Source organism: Ceratotherium simum, chromosome 27 (genome assembly GCF_057802395.1).
Source record: "Ceratotherium simum simum isolate JZ-2026a chromosome 27, ASM5780239v1, whole genome shotgun sequence".
In the NCBI taxonomy this organism is placed as follows: Eukaryota; Metazoa; Chordata; class Mammalia; order Perissodactyla; family Rhinocerotidae; genus Ceratotherium; species Ceratotherium simum.
In genome coordinates, this window is record NC_141926.1 from 3,354,723 (window position 1) to 3,368,213 (window position 13,491).

Genomic DNA, 13,491 nt, shown 5'->3' on the forward strand with positions numbered 1-13,491 from the left:
AACATCTGTGCTAATCTTCCTCTCTTTTGTATGTGGGACACTGCCACACTATGGCTTGATGAGTGGTGTATAGGTCCGCGCCCGGGATCTGAACCCGCAAACTCTGGGCCACTGAAGTGGAGCCAGCAAACTTAACCACTATGCCACCGGGCCAACCCTGTGGGCATAGATTTTCATTTCTCTTGAATATATAGGTAGGAGTGGAATTGCTGGGTCGTATGGTATGGCTTTAATCATTTGAGGAAGTGTCAGAGAGTGGCTGCACCGTTTTACATTCCCACCAGCAATGCATGCAAGTTTCAGTTTCTCCCCATACTTGCCAGCACATTTTTTATTATCTTTTTGATGATAGCCATCCTAGTGGGTGTGAAGTGGTATCTCATTGTGGTTTTGATTTATGTAACGCTGATGTCTAATGATGTTGAGCATCTTTTCATGTACTTATTGGCCATTTGTATATCTTCTTTGGAGAAATGTCTATTGAAGTCCTTTGCCCATTTTTAAATTGAGTTGTCTTTTTATTATTGAGTTGTAAGACTTCTTTGTATATTCTAGATACCAATCCCTTATCAGATACATGATTTGCAAAAAATTTTCTCTCATTTTGTGAGTTGTCTTTTCACTTTCTTGATAGTGTCCTTTGAAGCACAAAAGTTTTAAATTTTGATGATATCCGGTATATTTTTTTCTTTAGTTGCATGTGTTTTTGGTGTCATATCTAAGAAACCATTGTCTAATTCAAAACATAGGATTTACTCCTATGTTTTCTTCTGAGAGTTTTATAGTTTTAGCTCTTACATTTGGGTCTTTGATCGGTTTTGAGTTGATTTTTATATGTTGTGTGAGGTAAGGGTCCAAATTTATTTCTTTGTATGTGAATATCCAGTTGTCCCAACACCATTTATTGAAAAGATTATTCTTTTATCCTTTCTCCATTCAGTTGTCTTGATACCCTTCTCGAAAATCATTTGATCATAAATGTAAGAGTTTATTTCTGGACTGTAAACTCTACCACTGATCTATATGTCTGTCATTATGCTGGTACCCTATTATTATTTCTAAAGCTGAAAAAAGACAAAATTATTACAACCTAAAGCAAAAATATCAGACATAATACATCTCAACTCTTTATATTTTTATCAGCATACATAATTGACACCAGATTTATTTCTTAAATTATATAATTACTATGGTAACTTCTAAATACCTATAAATAATTTTAAAGAAAAATAAACCTAGAAAAAATAAGTATATTTTAACAGAAAATTAAACCAGCAATCCTTTGTAGTCCTAGAGTTGACTCATAAGCATCCCAGACAGATTGAAAAATACTGGCGCTATCTGTGTAGGAATTTATTCACATTTATCTTACTTCATGGCGTGCTCTTTAGTTATCGATATTCAGTGAAATGCAGGATTGGCATTTGCTAGTATACTGGATACATGATATGAGACTTCATTTACCAGTAAATTTGTTGTGTTTTGTTAGATGTTGTTGCCTGCCATGATACAATGTATTTTTTGCTCTAATTTTTTCTTCATTGCTGTTCCTGTTATCTATTGCTGTGTAACACACCACCCCAAAACTTCAAGTCTTTAAACAACAGCATTCATTTATTTGCTTATGAATCTGCGATTTGCTCAGGGCTTGACAGGGGTGATTTGCTGCTGCTCTGCAACATCTGGGGCCTCAGCTGGGGTGATTCAAATTGCTGAGGGATGGAACTGCTGGTGGCTAGTGGGGTGTCTTTCTCTTTCTCTTCTCATGTAGTCTCAGGGCTTCTCCACCGTGTGCCCTGTCTGTGGTCTCTGCATCACGGCAGCCCCAGGATAGGCAGATTTCTTTCTTAAAAACTCAGGGCTTCTAGAGCAAATGGCAAGAGACCAAGGTAGAAGCTGTCAGGCTCCTCCCTACCTCGCCTTGAAAGTCAGGCGGCATCAGTTCTGCTGCATTCTACTGGTTACACGTGAGTCATCGGGCAGGGACAGCCCAAGGGTCTGCGTACCAGAGGCATGGTTCGTTGGGAAGTCATTTCTGGAAACTAGCTACCAAAGTACGTAGCTGGAACGTATGTTTTCCTGCAGGGTTCCAACATCTGGTCTACAGTGGTTACGTGAAGAATGTTTTCCCCTGAAAAACTACCTTAAAATGACTTTCTTATGAGTTTATGATGCCAAATGCTTAAAGCTTCCTTTTCCCCCCAGATATTTCTTTAGTAATACTAGAGTGTGTCATATGCTAGAAAATATAGTCGTCAGGTTCAAATTCATTGAACAAAGAAAGTAAGTTTGTGTCAGGGAAGGGTCCTGTCTTCAGTAAAGTTATAGCTATCGTGAAATTATATACCAAATAACACAGCACTAACTTAATGGAGCAAAAATTGCTGGAAAGACGAGCAAAAATGGGAAAAAATCTGTAAGGTTTAGGAGACTTTAATATACCTCCCTTGATCCTTAGCCCAGATAAACAAAAATAAATAGGAATGTCCAAGATCTGATTCCATAAAGTTGATCTGGTAGCGTAGATGAAATTTTATATTCTGCTGTCAGATTACAGTTAATCAAAGGCAGAACAAGAAAGTGATAAAATTCATCCTCCACTCTTGGTAATTATCAGCAAACTAAAAATAAAAGAAAATTTCCTTAAACTGGTAAAAGATATCTACCAGAATCATCCATCAGACATCACACTTAACTGTGAATTACTAGAAGCATTTCTCTTAAGTCAGGAGCAGGACAAGGGTGCTGTTGCCTTTCTGTTCCGCTTTGGCTTGCTCATTTGCGTTAGGAATTTTAGTCACTTTGAATCATGCTTTATTGTTAGATCTAGCTAAAGAAAAATCTTACCAACAAGTACATAAATATGCTTGGATCATTGATGTGTCCTTCAGGTATTTGGGAATGTTGATAGAGACACTGTTAGCTACGGCAGTGTCCATTGGGAGCCAGGCTGGTCTTCATGCTGGTTCTGTGGGGCCTCGGGCATGAAGAAATGTGATACTTGCTGACCCATAAAAGGATGTAAAATTCAGAAAAAAAATTATTTTCAGAATCAGTTTTCATACTCTCCTTTGATCTCATGATTTCAGTTTGGTATCATGGTTCAAAGTCATTAGGATTTCACTCCCAGGATTGAAAGTGGATTTTAGTATCCTTGATCCCAGATCAAGTAATCAGCCCCCACCTTCTGTTTGGACCCTGACCGCCCACAACTATTTAATCCAGTATTCCAGAGCATGGTGTCCACTTGCTGTCCCGTGGTCATGCTGCAGGCATATTTAGATCCCAGTGCTCTGTTCCACTACCGTGGCGTTTGCTAATCACAGAGGACACTGCTCACTGTCTTAGTAACTGTTGTGGTTCTCAGTTACTCTCTCGGGGCTGTCAGCTCTGTGGATAACACCGTTTTTTAGTGCCTCGTTGGCTGTTCTGTGTTTTCATTAGGTCTGTTAGGAGAAGAACAGCAATAACTACTCCATGTTGGGCAAACTTTTCTAGGGTCTGAAGTAACAGTGATTTTGACGCTTGTTTTATCTTTCTGTTGCAGATGTTGCTGCCATAGCATGTGGTCGTGAGTTCTTGGTTAACTCAAGTCGGGTGCTCTTGGACACCATACTGCAGCTTCTGGGAGACTTGAAGCCGGGGCAGTGTACCAAACTCAAAGTGTACGGTGGATAATATTAAAACGTTCATGTTTATTTACATATTAATTAGAATTTGCTGATTGGGCCTCTTTTTCAAGTAAACACAGTTACTTTGGCAATAGTTCTAAAAAATAGAGGAAACAAATTGCCTGGAGAATTAAGGGACACACTCTATTTAATAGTATTTTAGAAACATAGCATAAACAAAAGCAATGTTCTCACCTTAGAGCAATCAGTGAGTCCCAAATGCTATCATGTGATGCTTCAGGGTTATGTTAATTACCTCAAAATGAACTTAAATAGGTATATGTTATGGCAGTACCCCACTTCCAGGTACCAAAATCTGTATTCATTTTCTTTCGTTGTGTAACATTACCACAAACTGAGTGGCTAAAACAATACGTACTTGGCAGTTCTCTAGTTCTATAGGTCAGAAGTCTGAGTGGGCTTGACTGGGTTTTCTGACTAGGCTCTCACAGGGCCAGAATCAAGGCATTGTCCAGGCTGGGCTGTTTTCTAGAGGCTCTGGCCAAGAATCTGTTCCAAGTGTTCAGGTTGCTGGCAGAGTCCACTTTCTTGCATTTGTAGGACTGAGGTGCCTGTTTCCTTGGTGGCTGTCAGGTGGGGGCCACTTCCACATTCAAGGCCTGACTGAATTCCTTTTCATGTGACCCCACCCCATCTTCAAGCCACAACAGCTCACTGAATCCTTCTTGCACTCGGAACCTCTCAGACTTCCTCCTCTGCTACCAGCCGGTGAAACTGCTTTTGATGGGCTCATGTGTTTAGATTAGGCATAACTGGATCAACTCCCTTTTGATTAATTCAGAGTCAGCTGATCAGTAACCTTCATTATATCTGCAGAGTCTCTCTGCCATATAACTTAACGTGACCAGGGTGTCATATGTACAGTCCCAGGGATTAAGGCAGGAAATCTGGGGCTGTTCTAGGACTGAGTGTCACACCATTCATTTTGAGTGTTTGCTTTTACTTCTTGGAGCATTTTTTATAAAAGCTTCTTTCAAGTCTTTCTCAGATACTTCCAACATCTGTGTCGTCTTGGCCTTGGTGTCTCTTGGTTGTCTTTTCCCATGTGAGTTGGGATTTTTCCTGTTTCTTTGTATGCTGAGTAATTTTGGATTGTGTGGTGGACATTTGAATATTATGTTTTGAGACCCTGGGTCTTGTTTAAATCCTGTAGAAAATGTTGATGTTTTTGTTTTAACAGACTGTCAGCCTGGTTGGGTTCAGGTCGCAAGTTCTGATCTGCCTCTTCTGTATCGTGGTTTCAATGTCAATTCCATTTTCAAAAGCCTTTGCAGTGCTATTGGGTCTGCCCCTCAGGTGTGCCACCCGTGGCCAGTCTGAGACCTGCATGATAGTTGATATTTTAGTTCTCCGAGTCTTGGATGTGCTGTTTATGATCAGATCCACATGTGCATAGCTTGGGGTGAGGATAGGAGTTTATAACAACCTTCTGGGGTCACTCTCCAGAGCTCTGAACTCTCCACAATGTCCCTGGTACTTGTTAGTTCCCCAGGGCTCCCCTTTTCAGTCCTTTCCCTGGAATGCTGGGGTTTTGTCTGCCCTGCTGTGTCATCTGTTTCTGCAGCTATGCCCACATCCAGGGCTAAGCAGCAGGAGTGTACAGGATCACAGCTCCTTCCAGTGGGGAGGAAGATTTCTTTAGAGTTAGAGTTCCTGGGGGCTCCCACTGCTAGTGTGGTCATTGCCAGGAGATCTCTTTCCTACTCCTTGAGCCTGAGCTAGAAGTCTTCTCCTAGTGCTCTCTCTGTGTGGGTCGGTGCCACTTCTGGGTTTGGGCGATGAGTGGTAAACTCACTGCTGGTTTGGTGGTTCTTACATTTCTGTTTTTTTTCCCAATCTGCCAGTTACTGTTTACTTTTCAAGGGCTTCACATAGCTACTTCTTGTATTCTGTTCAGAATTTTTAGCTGCCTTCGGTGGAAGCAAGAGGGTGGGGTGTATTTACTCCGTCTTATTTGGAACCAGACTCTCCAGTCCATTTTAGTATTTTGTGCTCACAAATATATGTACCTGAGCAATACATATAATACAATATAATGTATAACTTACATAGTTTTGTGTATATTTTTACAAGTTGTCTATGGATCTAGTTAATTCCTTTTAAATATCTTACATCAAAGAAGATGTAACATATGGATTATCTTCTCCCTGACTAATGGACATTTAGGTTATTTTCAGGTTTTACTCTACAAACACAGTGCTGCAGTGAACGTCTTTGGCAGATATCTCCTTGCTAACCTGTGTGCGAGTTCCTCTAGGAGTTTTCCCAGAAGTGGAATATTTGAGAAGTAGGACATGCGTGTTTTCGGTGTTATAAAATAGTGCCAGATTGGTCACCAGTGTACTCTTCCACCCACACTGTATCTATGTTCTGCGTTTTCTACACACTCATCAGCATTTCATTATTTATTATATTCTTATAAAGAATATTTGTATTATCTGTCTGTATCTGTCTGTCTGCCTGTCTGTCTTTAGATTTACATTACCAGTGAGATTGAGATTCTTTTCACACGTGCGTATTATTTTTTTCTGTGAGTTACCTGTTTGTGTCTCTTGCTCATTTTCTTTTGGGTTATATTTTTCTTAATGATTTGCTGTCATTCTTTATGTTCCCTGGATACTAAACCATTGTCTCTTTTGTTTCTGTGGTCTGTACAAGGTCAACGTTCACGGGGCCAGCTAACCTCCTCTTCCGATTTCCAAGGTGAGGCATTGTGTGAAGGCTGGGTCTTTTCTAGCCTCTCTGGTTCCAGTACATGGAGCTCTGGGCCTTTGCATCCTAATGAGCTCTTGTCCATTGCAGTGGGAGATGGGGAGAATTCCTTTCAGAGGCATTTACTTTTTTCTTGGCAGTCTTCATCGACCACTGAGCAAAGCCCTTGTACAGACTGTTAGCCTCATCCCCAACTTGGGATCTCAGCATGCAGCGGCCTGAAGCGGGCCTTCTCCCTCTCTGATCTTTAGCTGCCTTCTAACGTGCACAACATTGGTTCACTTTATTCTTCGCTGCTCACTCCCAACCTTGTACTGTAAGTAAGCTTCCTTTTCTTTTTGGCCTCTCCACGCCTTGACTGTAACTTGCCTTTTTCCTGGAGATTTTGCTTTTCTTGCCACCTCCACGATGAAGGGCTGCTCATTTTAAGCAACTTGGGTGCCTCAGACCCAGAGATGGGGATTTTTTTTTAAAGACTTAATTTTTTTAGAGCAGTTTTAGTTTTGCAACAAAATTGAGAGGAAAATACAGAGATTTCCCATAATATCCCCTGCCCCCACACACCCATAGCCTTCCCATTATCAGCATCACTCACCAGAATGGTACATTTTTTACCAAGGGTGAGCCTACACTGACACATCACAGTCACTCAAAGTCCATAGTTTGTATTAGGGTTCACTCTTGGTGTTGTATGTTCTATGGATTTGGACAAATGTCTTATGACATATATCCATCCTTATATCATATAGAGTATTTTCACTGCCCTAAAGCTCCTCTGTGTTCTACCTGTTCATCTCTTCCCTGCCCCTACCCCTGGCAACCACTGATCTTTTTATTGTCTCCATAGTTTTACCTTTTCCAGAATGTCGTATAGTTGGAAGCTGCCTCAGATTGGCTTCTTTCACATAATATGCATTTAAGGTTCTTCCGTATCTTTTCATGGCTTGATAGATTATCTCTTTTTAGCATTGAGGAATGTTCCATTGTCTGGATGTACCACAGTTTATTTCTCCATTTACTGACATGTTGATTGCTTCCAAATTTGGGCAATTATGAATAAAGCTGCTATAAACATTGTGTGCAGGTTTTCATGTGGACATAAGTTTTCAGCTCCTTTGGGTAAATACCAAAGTGTACGATTACTGGATCGTATGGTGAGACCATGTTTAGTTTTGTAAGAAACCGCCAAACTATCTTCAAAGGGCCTGCACCACTTTGCATTCCCAGCAGCAGTGAATGAGAGCACCTGTTGCTCCACATCCTTGTCAGCCTTTGGTGTTGTCAGTGGTCTGGATTTTGGTCGTTCTAATAGGTGTGTAGTGGTATCTCATTGTTGTTTTAATTTGCATTTCCCTGATGACACATGATGTGGAGCATCTTTTCATGTGCTTATTTTCCATCTGTATTTGTTCTCTGGTGAGCTGTCTGTTAAGGTCTTTGGCCCCCTATTTTTTACTTGTTTTTTTTTTTGTTGTGTTGTTATTGTTGAGTTTTAAGAGTTCTTTGTATATTTTGGATAATAGTCCTTTATCAGATATTTCCTTTGCAGATATTTTCTCCTGGTCTGTGGCTTTTCTTCTCACTCGCTTGAAATTGTCTTTCACAGAGCAAAACTTTTTAATTTTAATGAAGTCCAGCTTATCGATTATTTTTTTCATGGATCATCTCTTTGGTGTTGTATCTAAAAAGTCATCACCATATCCAAGGTTACACTTAGGTTTTCTCCTATGTTATCTGCTAGGAGTTTTATGTGTAAGTTTTGCATTTTACTTTTATGTCTGTGATCCATTTTGAGTTAATTTTTGTGAAGGGTGTAAAGTCTGTCTAGATTCATTCTTTGCATGTGGATGTCCAGTTGTTCCAGTACCATTTTTGGAAGAGACTGTCTTTGCTGCATTGTATTGTCTTTGCTCCTATGTCAGAGGTCAGTTAACTGTATTTATGTGGGTATATCTCTGGGCTCTCTACTTGATTCCACTCATCTATTTGTCTGTTCTATCACCAGTACCACACTGTCTTGATACTGTAGCTTTATAGGAAGTCTTGAAGTCAGGTAGCATCGATCCTCCACCTTTGTTCTTCTCCTTCAGTATTGTGTTGGGAATTTTGGGTCTTTTGCTTCTCCGTATAAATTTTAGAATCAGTTTGTCAATATCCATAAAATAACTTGCTGGGATTTTGATTAGGATTGCGTTGAATCTATAGGTCAAGTTGGGAAGAGATGACATCTTAACAATATTGAGTTTTCCTACCCATGAACATGGAATAGCTCTCCACTTATTTAGTTCTTTGATTTTGTTCATCTGAGTTTTGTAGTTTTCCTTATACAGATATTGTATATATTTTGTTAGATTAATACCGAAGTGTTTCATTTTTAGTGAGTGCTAATGGTATTGTGTTTTTAATTTCAATTGACTTTTGTATATTGACCTTGTGTCCTGCAACCTTGCTATAATCTTATTAGTTCCAGGAGGTTTTTTTTGGTTGATTGTTTCAGATTTTCTACATAGATGATTATGTCATCTGTGAACAGACAGTTTTATATCTTCCTTTCCAATCTGTACGTGTTTTATTTCCTTTTCTTGTCTTATTGCATTAGGCAAGGACTTCCAGTATGATGTTGAAAGTGAGTGGTGAGAGGGGACATCCTTGCCTTCCCTTCTTAATGGGAAAGCTTCAAGTTTCTCACCATTATGTATGATGTTAGCTGTAGGTTTTTTGTAGATAGTCTTTATCAAGTTGAAAAAGTTCCCCTCTGTTTCTAGTTTACTGAGTGTTTTTATCATGAATGGATGTTGGATTTTGTCAAATGCTTTTTCTGCATCTATTGATATGATTATGTGATTTTTCTTTTATACTCTGTTGATGTGATGGATGACATTAATTCATTTTTGAATTTTCAATCAGCCTTGCATACCTGGGATAAATTCCACTTGGTCATGGTGTATAATTCTATTTATACTTCTTTGGATTCAATTTGCTGATATTTTGTTGAGGATTTTTGCACCTATGTTCATGAGAGAGATTGATCTGTAGTTTTCTTTTCTTGTAATGTCTTTGGTTTTGGTATTAGGGTAATACAATGAGTTAGGAAGTATTCCATCTGCTTCTATCCTCTGAAAGAGATTGTAGAGAATTGGTATAATTTCTTCCTTAAATGTTAGTAGGATTTCCCAGTGAACCCATCTGAGCCTGATGCTTTCTGTTTTGGAAGATTTTTAATTACTGATTCAATTTCTTTCCTAGATAAAGGCCTATACAGATTGTCTGTTTCTTCTTGTGTGAGTTTTGACAGATTATCTTTCAAGGAATTGGTACATTTCATCTAGGTTATCAAATTTGTGGGCATAGAGTTGTTCATATTGTTTGGTTATTATCCTTACAATTTTCATGGGATCTGTAGTGATGTCCCTTCTTTCATTTCTGATATTAGTAGTTTGTGTCCTTTGTCTTTTTTATTTAGTTAGCCTGGATAGAGCCTTGTTGATTTTATTGATCTTTTCAAAGAACCGGCTTTGGTTTCGTTGATTTTTCTCTATTGATTTCCTGTTTTCAATTTCATTTATTTCTGTTCTGTTATTCTTTTCTTCTGCTTACTTTGGATTTAATTTGCTCTTCTTTTTCTAGTTTTCTGAGGTGGAGACTTAAATTATTGATTTTAGATCTTTGTTCTTTTCTAATATATGCATCTAATGCTATAAGTCTCCTAAGCACTGCTTTTGCTGTATCTCACAAATTTTGATAAGCTGTGTTTTCATTTTCATTTAGTTCAAAATATTTTTAAATTTCTCTTGAGAGTTCTTTGACCCATGTGTTATTTAGAAGTATGTTGTTTAATCTTCGCTGTTTTGGATTTTTCCGTGTTCTTTTTGTTATTGATTTCTAGTTTAATTCCATTGTGGCGTAAGAGCAGATATTGTAGGATCTGTGTTCTTTTAAATTTGTTAGGGTGTGTTCTTGTCCCAGAATGTGGTTTATCTTGGTGAATGTTCCAGGTGAGCTTGAGAAGAATGTGTATTCTGCTGTCATTGGTTGAAGTAGTCTATAGATGTCAGTTATATCCAGTTGATTGATGGTATTTTTCAGTTTAGTTACGTCCTGAACTGATTTTCTTTTTTTTTTTTTTGTTCAGATTTTCTTTCTTTTTTTTAAAATTTTTTGTTTATTGCAGTAACATTGGTTATATATTTATACAATATATTTATACAATATAATTATTGTATAAATTTCAGGTGTACATCATTATACTTCTATTTCTGCATAGATTACATCATGTTCACCACCCAAATACTAATTACAACCCATCACCACACACACGTGCTGAATTATCCCTTTCGCCCTCCTCCCTCCCCCCTTCCCCTCTGGTAACCACCAATCCAATCTCTGTCTCTATGTGTTTGTTTATTGTTGTTGTTATCTACTACTTAATGAAGGAAATCATACGGTATTTGACCTTCTCCCTCTGACTTATTTCACTTTGCATAATACCCTCAGTGTCCATCCGTGTTGTCACAAATGGCTGGATTTCATCGTTTCTTATGGCTGAGTAGTATTCCATGTGTAAATATACCACATCTTCTTTATCCATTCGTCCCTTGATGGGCATTTAGGTTGCTTCCACATCTTGGCTATTGTGAATAACGCTGCAATGAACACAGGGGTGCATGTATCTTTATGCATTGGTGTTTTCAAGTTCTTTGGATAAATACCCAGCAGTGGAATAGCTGGATCATATGGTAGTTCTATCCTTGATTTTTTGAGGAATCTCCATACTGTGTTCCATAGTGGCTGCACCAGTTTGCACTCCCACCAGCAGTGTATGAGAGTTCCCTTCTCTCCACATCCTCTCCAACACATGTTGTTTCCTGTCTTGTTAATTATAGCCATTCTGACGGGCGTGAGGTGATACCTCATTGTAGTTTTGATTTACATTTCCCTGATAGTTAATGATTTTGAACATCTTTTCATGTGCCTGTTGGCCATCTGTATATCTTCTTTGGAGAAATGTTTGTTCAGGTCTTTTGCCGATTTTTTAATTGGGTTGTTAGTTTTTTTTTTTGAGATACATCAGTTCTTTGTATATTTTGGAGATTAAACCCTTATCAGATGTATGGTTTGCAAATATCTTCTCCCAGTTGTTAGGTTGTCTTTTCCTTTTGTTGATGGTTTCCTTTGCTGTGCAGAAGCTTTTTAGTTTGATGTAGTCCCATTTGTTTATTTTTTCTATTGTTTCTCTTGCCCGGTCAGGCATGGTGCTTGAAAATAGGTTGCTGAGACCGATGTCGAAGAGCATACTGCCTATGTTTTCTTCTAGAAGTTTCATAGTTTCAGGTCTTACATTCAAGTCTTTAATCCATTTTGAGTTAATTTTTGTGTATGGTGTAAGGTAAGGGTCTACTTTCATATTTTTACATGCGGCTGTCCAGTTTTCCCAACACCATTTGTTGAAGAGACTTTCTTTTCTCCATTGTATGTTCTTGGCTCCTTTGTCAAAGATTAGCTGTCCATAGATGTGTGGGTTTATTTCTGGGCTTTCGATTCTATTCCATTGATCTGTGTGTCTGTTTTTGTGCCAGTACCATGCTGTTTTGGTTACTATAGCTTTGTAGTATATTTTGAAATCAGGGCGTGTGATACCTCCAGCTTTGTTCTTTTTTATCAGGATTCCTTTACTTATTCGGGGTCTTTTGTTGTTCCAAATAAATTTTAGGATTCTTTGTTCTATTTCTGTGAAAAATGTTGTTGGAACTTTGATAGGGATTGCATTGAATCTATAGATGGCTTTAGGAAGTATGGACATCTTAACTATGTTAATTCTTCCAATCCAAGAGCATGGAATATCTTTCCATTTCTTTGTGTCTTCTTCAGTTTCTTTCAGCAATGTTTTATAGTTTTCCGTGTACAGCTCTTTCACCTCTTTGGTTAAGTTTATTCCTAGGTATTTTATTCTTTTTGTTGCAATTGTAAATGGGATGGTATTCTTAATTTCTCTTTCTGCTTCTTCGTTGTTAGTGTATAGAAATGCAACTGATTTTTGTATGTTGGTTTTGTAGCCTGCAACTTTACCATATTCATTTATTACTTCTAAAAGTTTTCTGGTGAATTCTTTAGGGTTTTCTATATATAAAATCATGTCATCTGCAAATAGTGAGAGTTCCACTTCTTCCTTTCCAATTTGGATCCCTTTTATTTCTTTCTCTTGCCTGATTGCTCTGGCTAGGACTTCCAGTACTGTGTTAAATAGGAGTGGTGACAGTGGGCATCCTTGTCTGGTTCCTGTTCTTAGAGGGATAGCTTTCAGTTTTTCACCAATGAGGATGATATTAGCTGTGGGTTTCTCATATATGGTCTTTATTATGTTGAGGTACTTTCCTTCTATCCCCATTTTATTCAGAGTTTTTATTGTAAATGGATGCTGTATCTTGTCAAATGCTTTCTCTGCATCTATTGAGATGATCATGTGATTTTTATTCTTCATTTTATTAATGTGGTGTATCACGTTGATTGATTTGCGAATGTTAAACCATCCCCTACATACCTGGAATAAATCCCACTTGATCATGGTGTATATCTTTTTAATGTATTGTTGTATGCAATTTGCTAGTATTTTGTTGAGGATTTTTGCATCGATGTTCATCAGTGATATTGGCCTGTAGTTTTCTTTTTTTGTATTGTCCTTGTCTGGTTTTGGTATCAGGGTAATGTTGGCTTCATAGAATGAGTTAGGGAGCTTCCCCCCCTCCTCAATTTTTGAAAGAGTTTGAGAAGGATAGGTATTAAGTCTTCTTTCAGTGTTTGGTAGAATTCACCAGGGAAGCCATCTGGTCCTGGACTTTTATTTTTGGGGAGGTTTTTGATTACTGTTTCCATCTCCTTACTGGTGATTGATCTATTCAAATTCTCTACTTCTTCTTGATCCAGTTTTGGAGGGTTGTATGATTCTAAGAATTTATCCATTTCTTCCAGATTGTCGAATTGGTTGGCATATAGCTTTTCACTGTATTCTCTTATAATCTTTTGTATTTCTGAGGTGTCTGTTGTAATTTCTCCTCTTTCATTTCTGATTTTACTTATTTGTGCCTTCTCT

The 13,491-nt window shown here is 38.2% G+C and overlaps 1 protein-coding gene across 7 annotated transcripts in view; it reads left to right on the plus strand.

Moving 5' to 3' along the window:
* HSF2BP (heat shock transcription factor 2 binding protein) overlaps positions 1-13,491 on the plus strand; it is a 110,525-nt gene that overhangs the window by 34,205 nt on the left and 62,829 nt on the right. For all 7 annotated transcript variants that reach the window (XM_087418022.1, XM_087418020.1, XM_087418019.1 and 4 more), the window contains one exon: positions 3,548-3,665. In XM_087418022.1, coding sequence (XP_087274148.1) covers positions 3,548-3,665 — 118 coding nt within the window. The remainder of the gene's footprint in view (positions 1-3,547; positions 3,666-13,491) is intronic.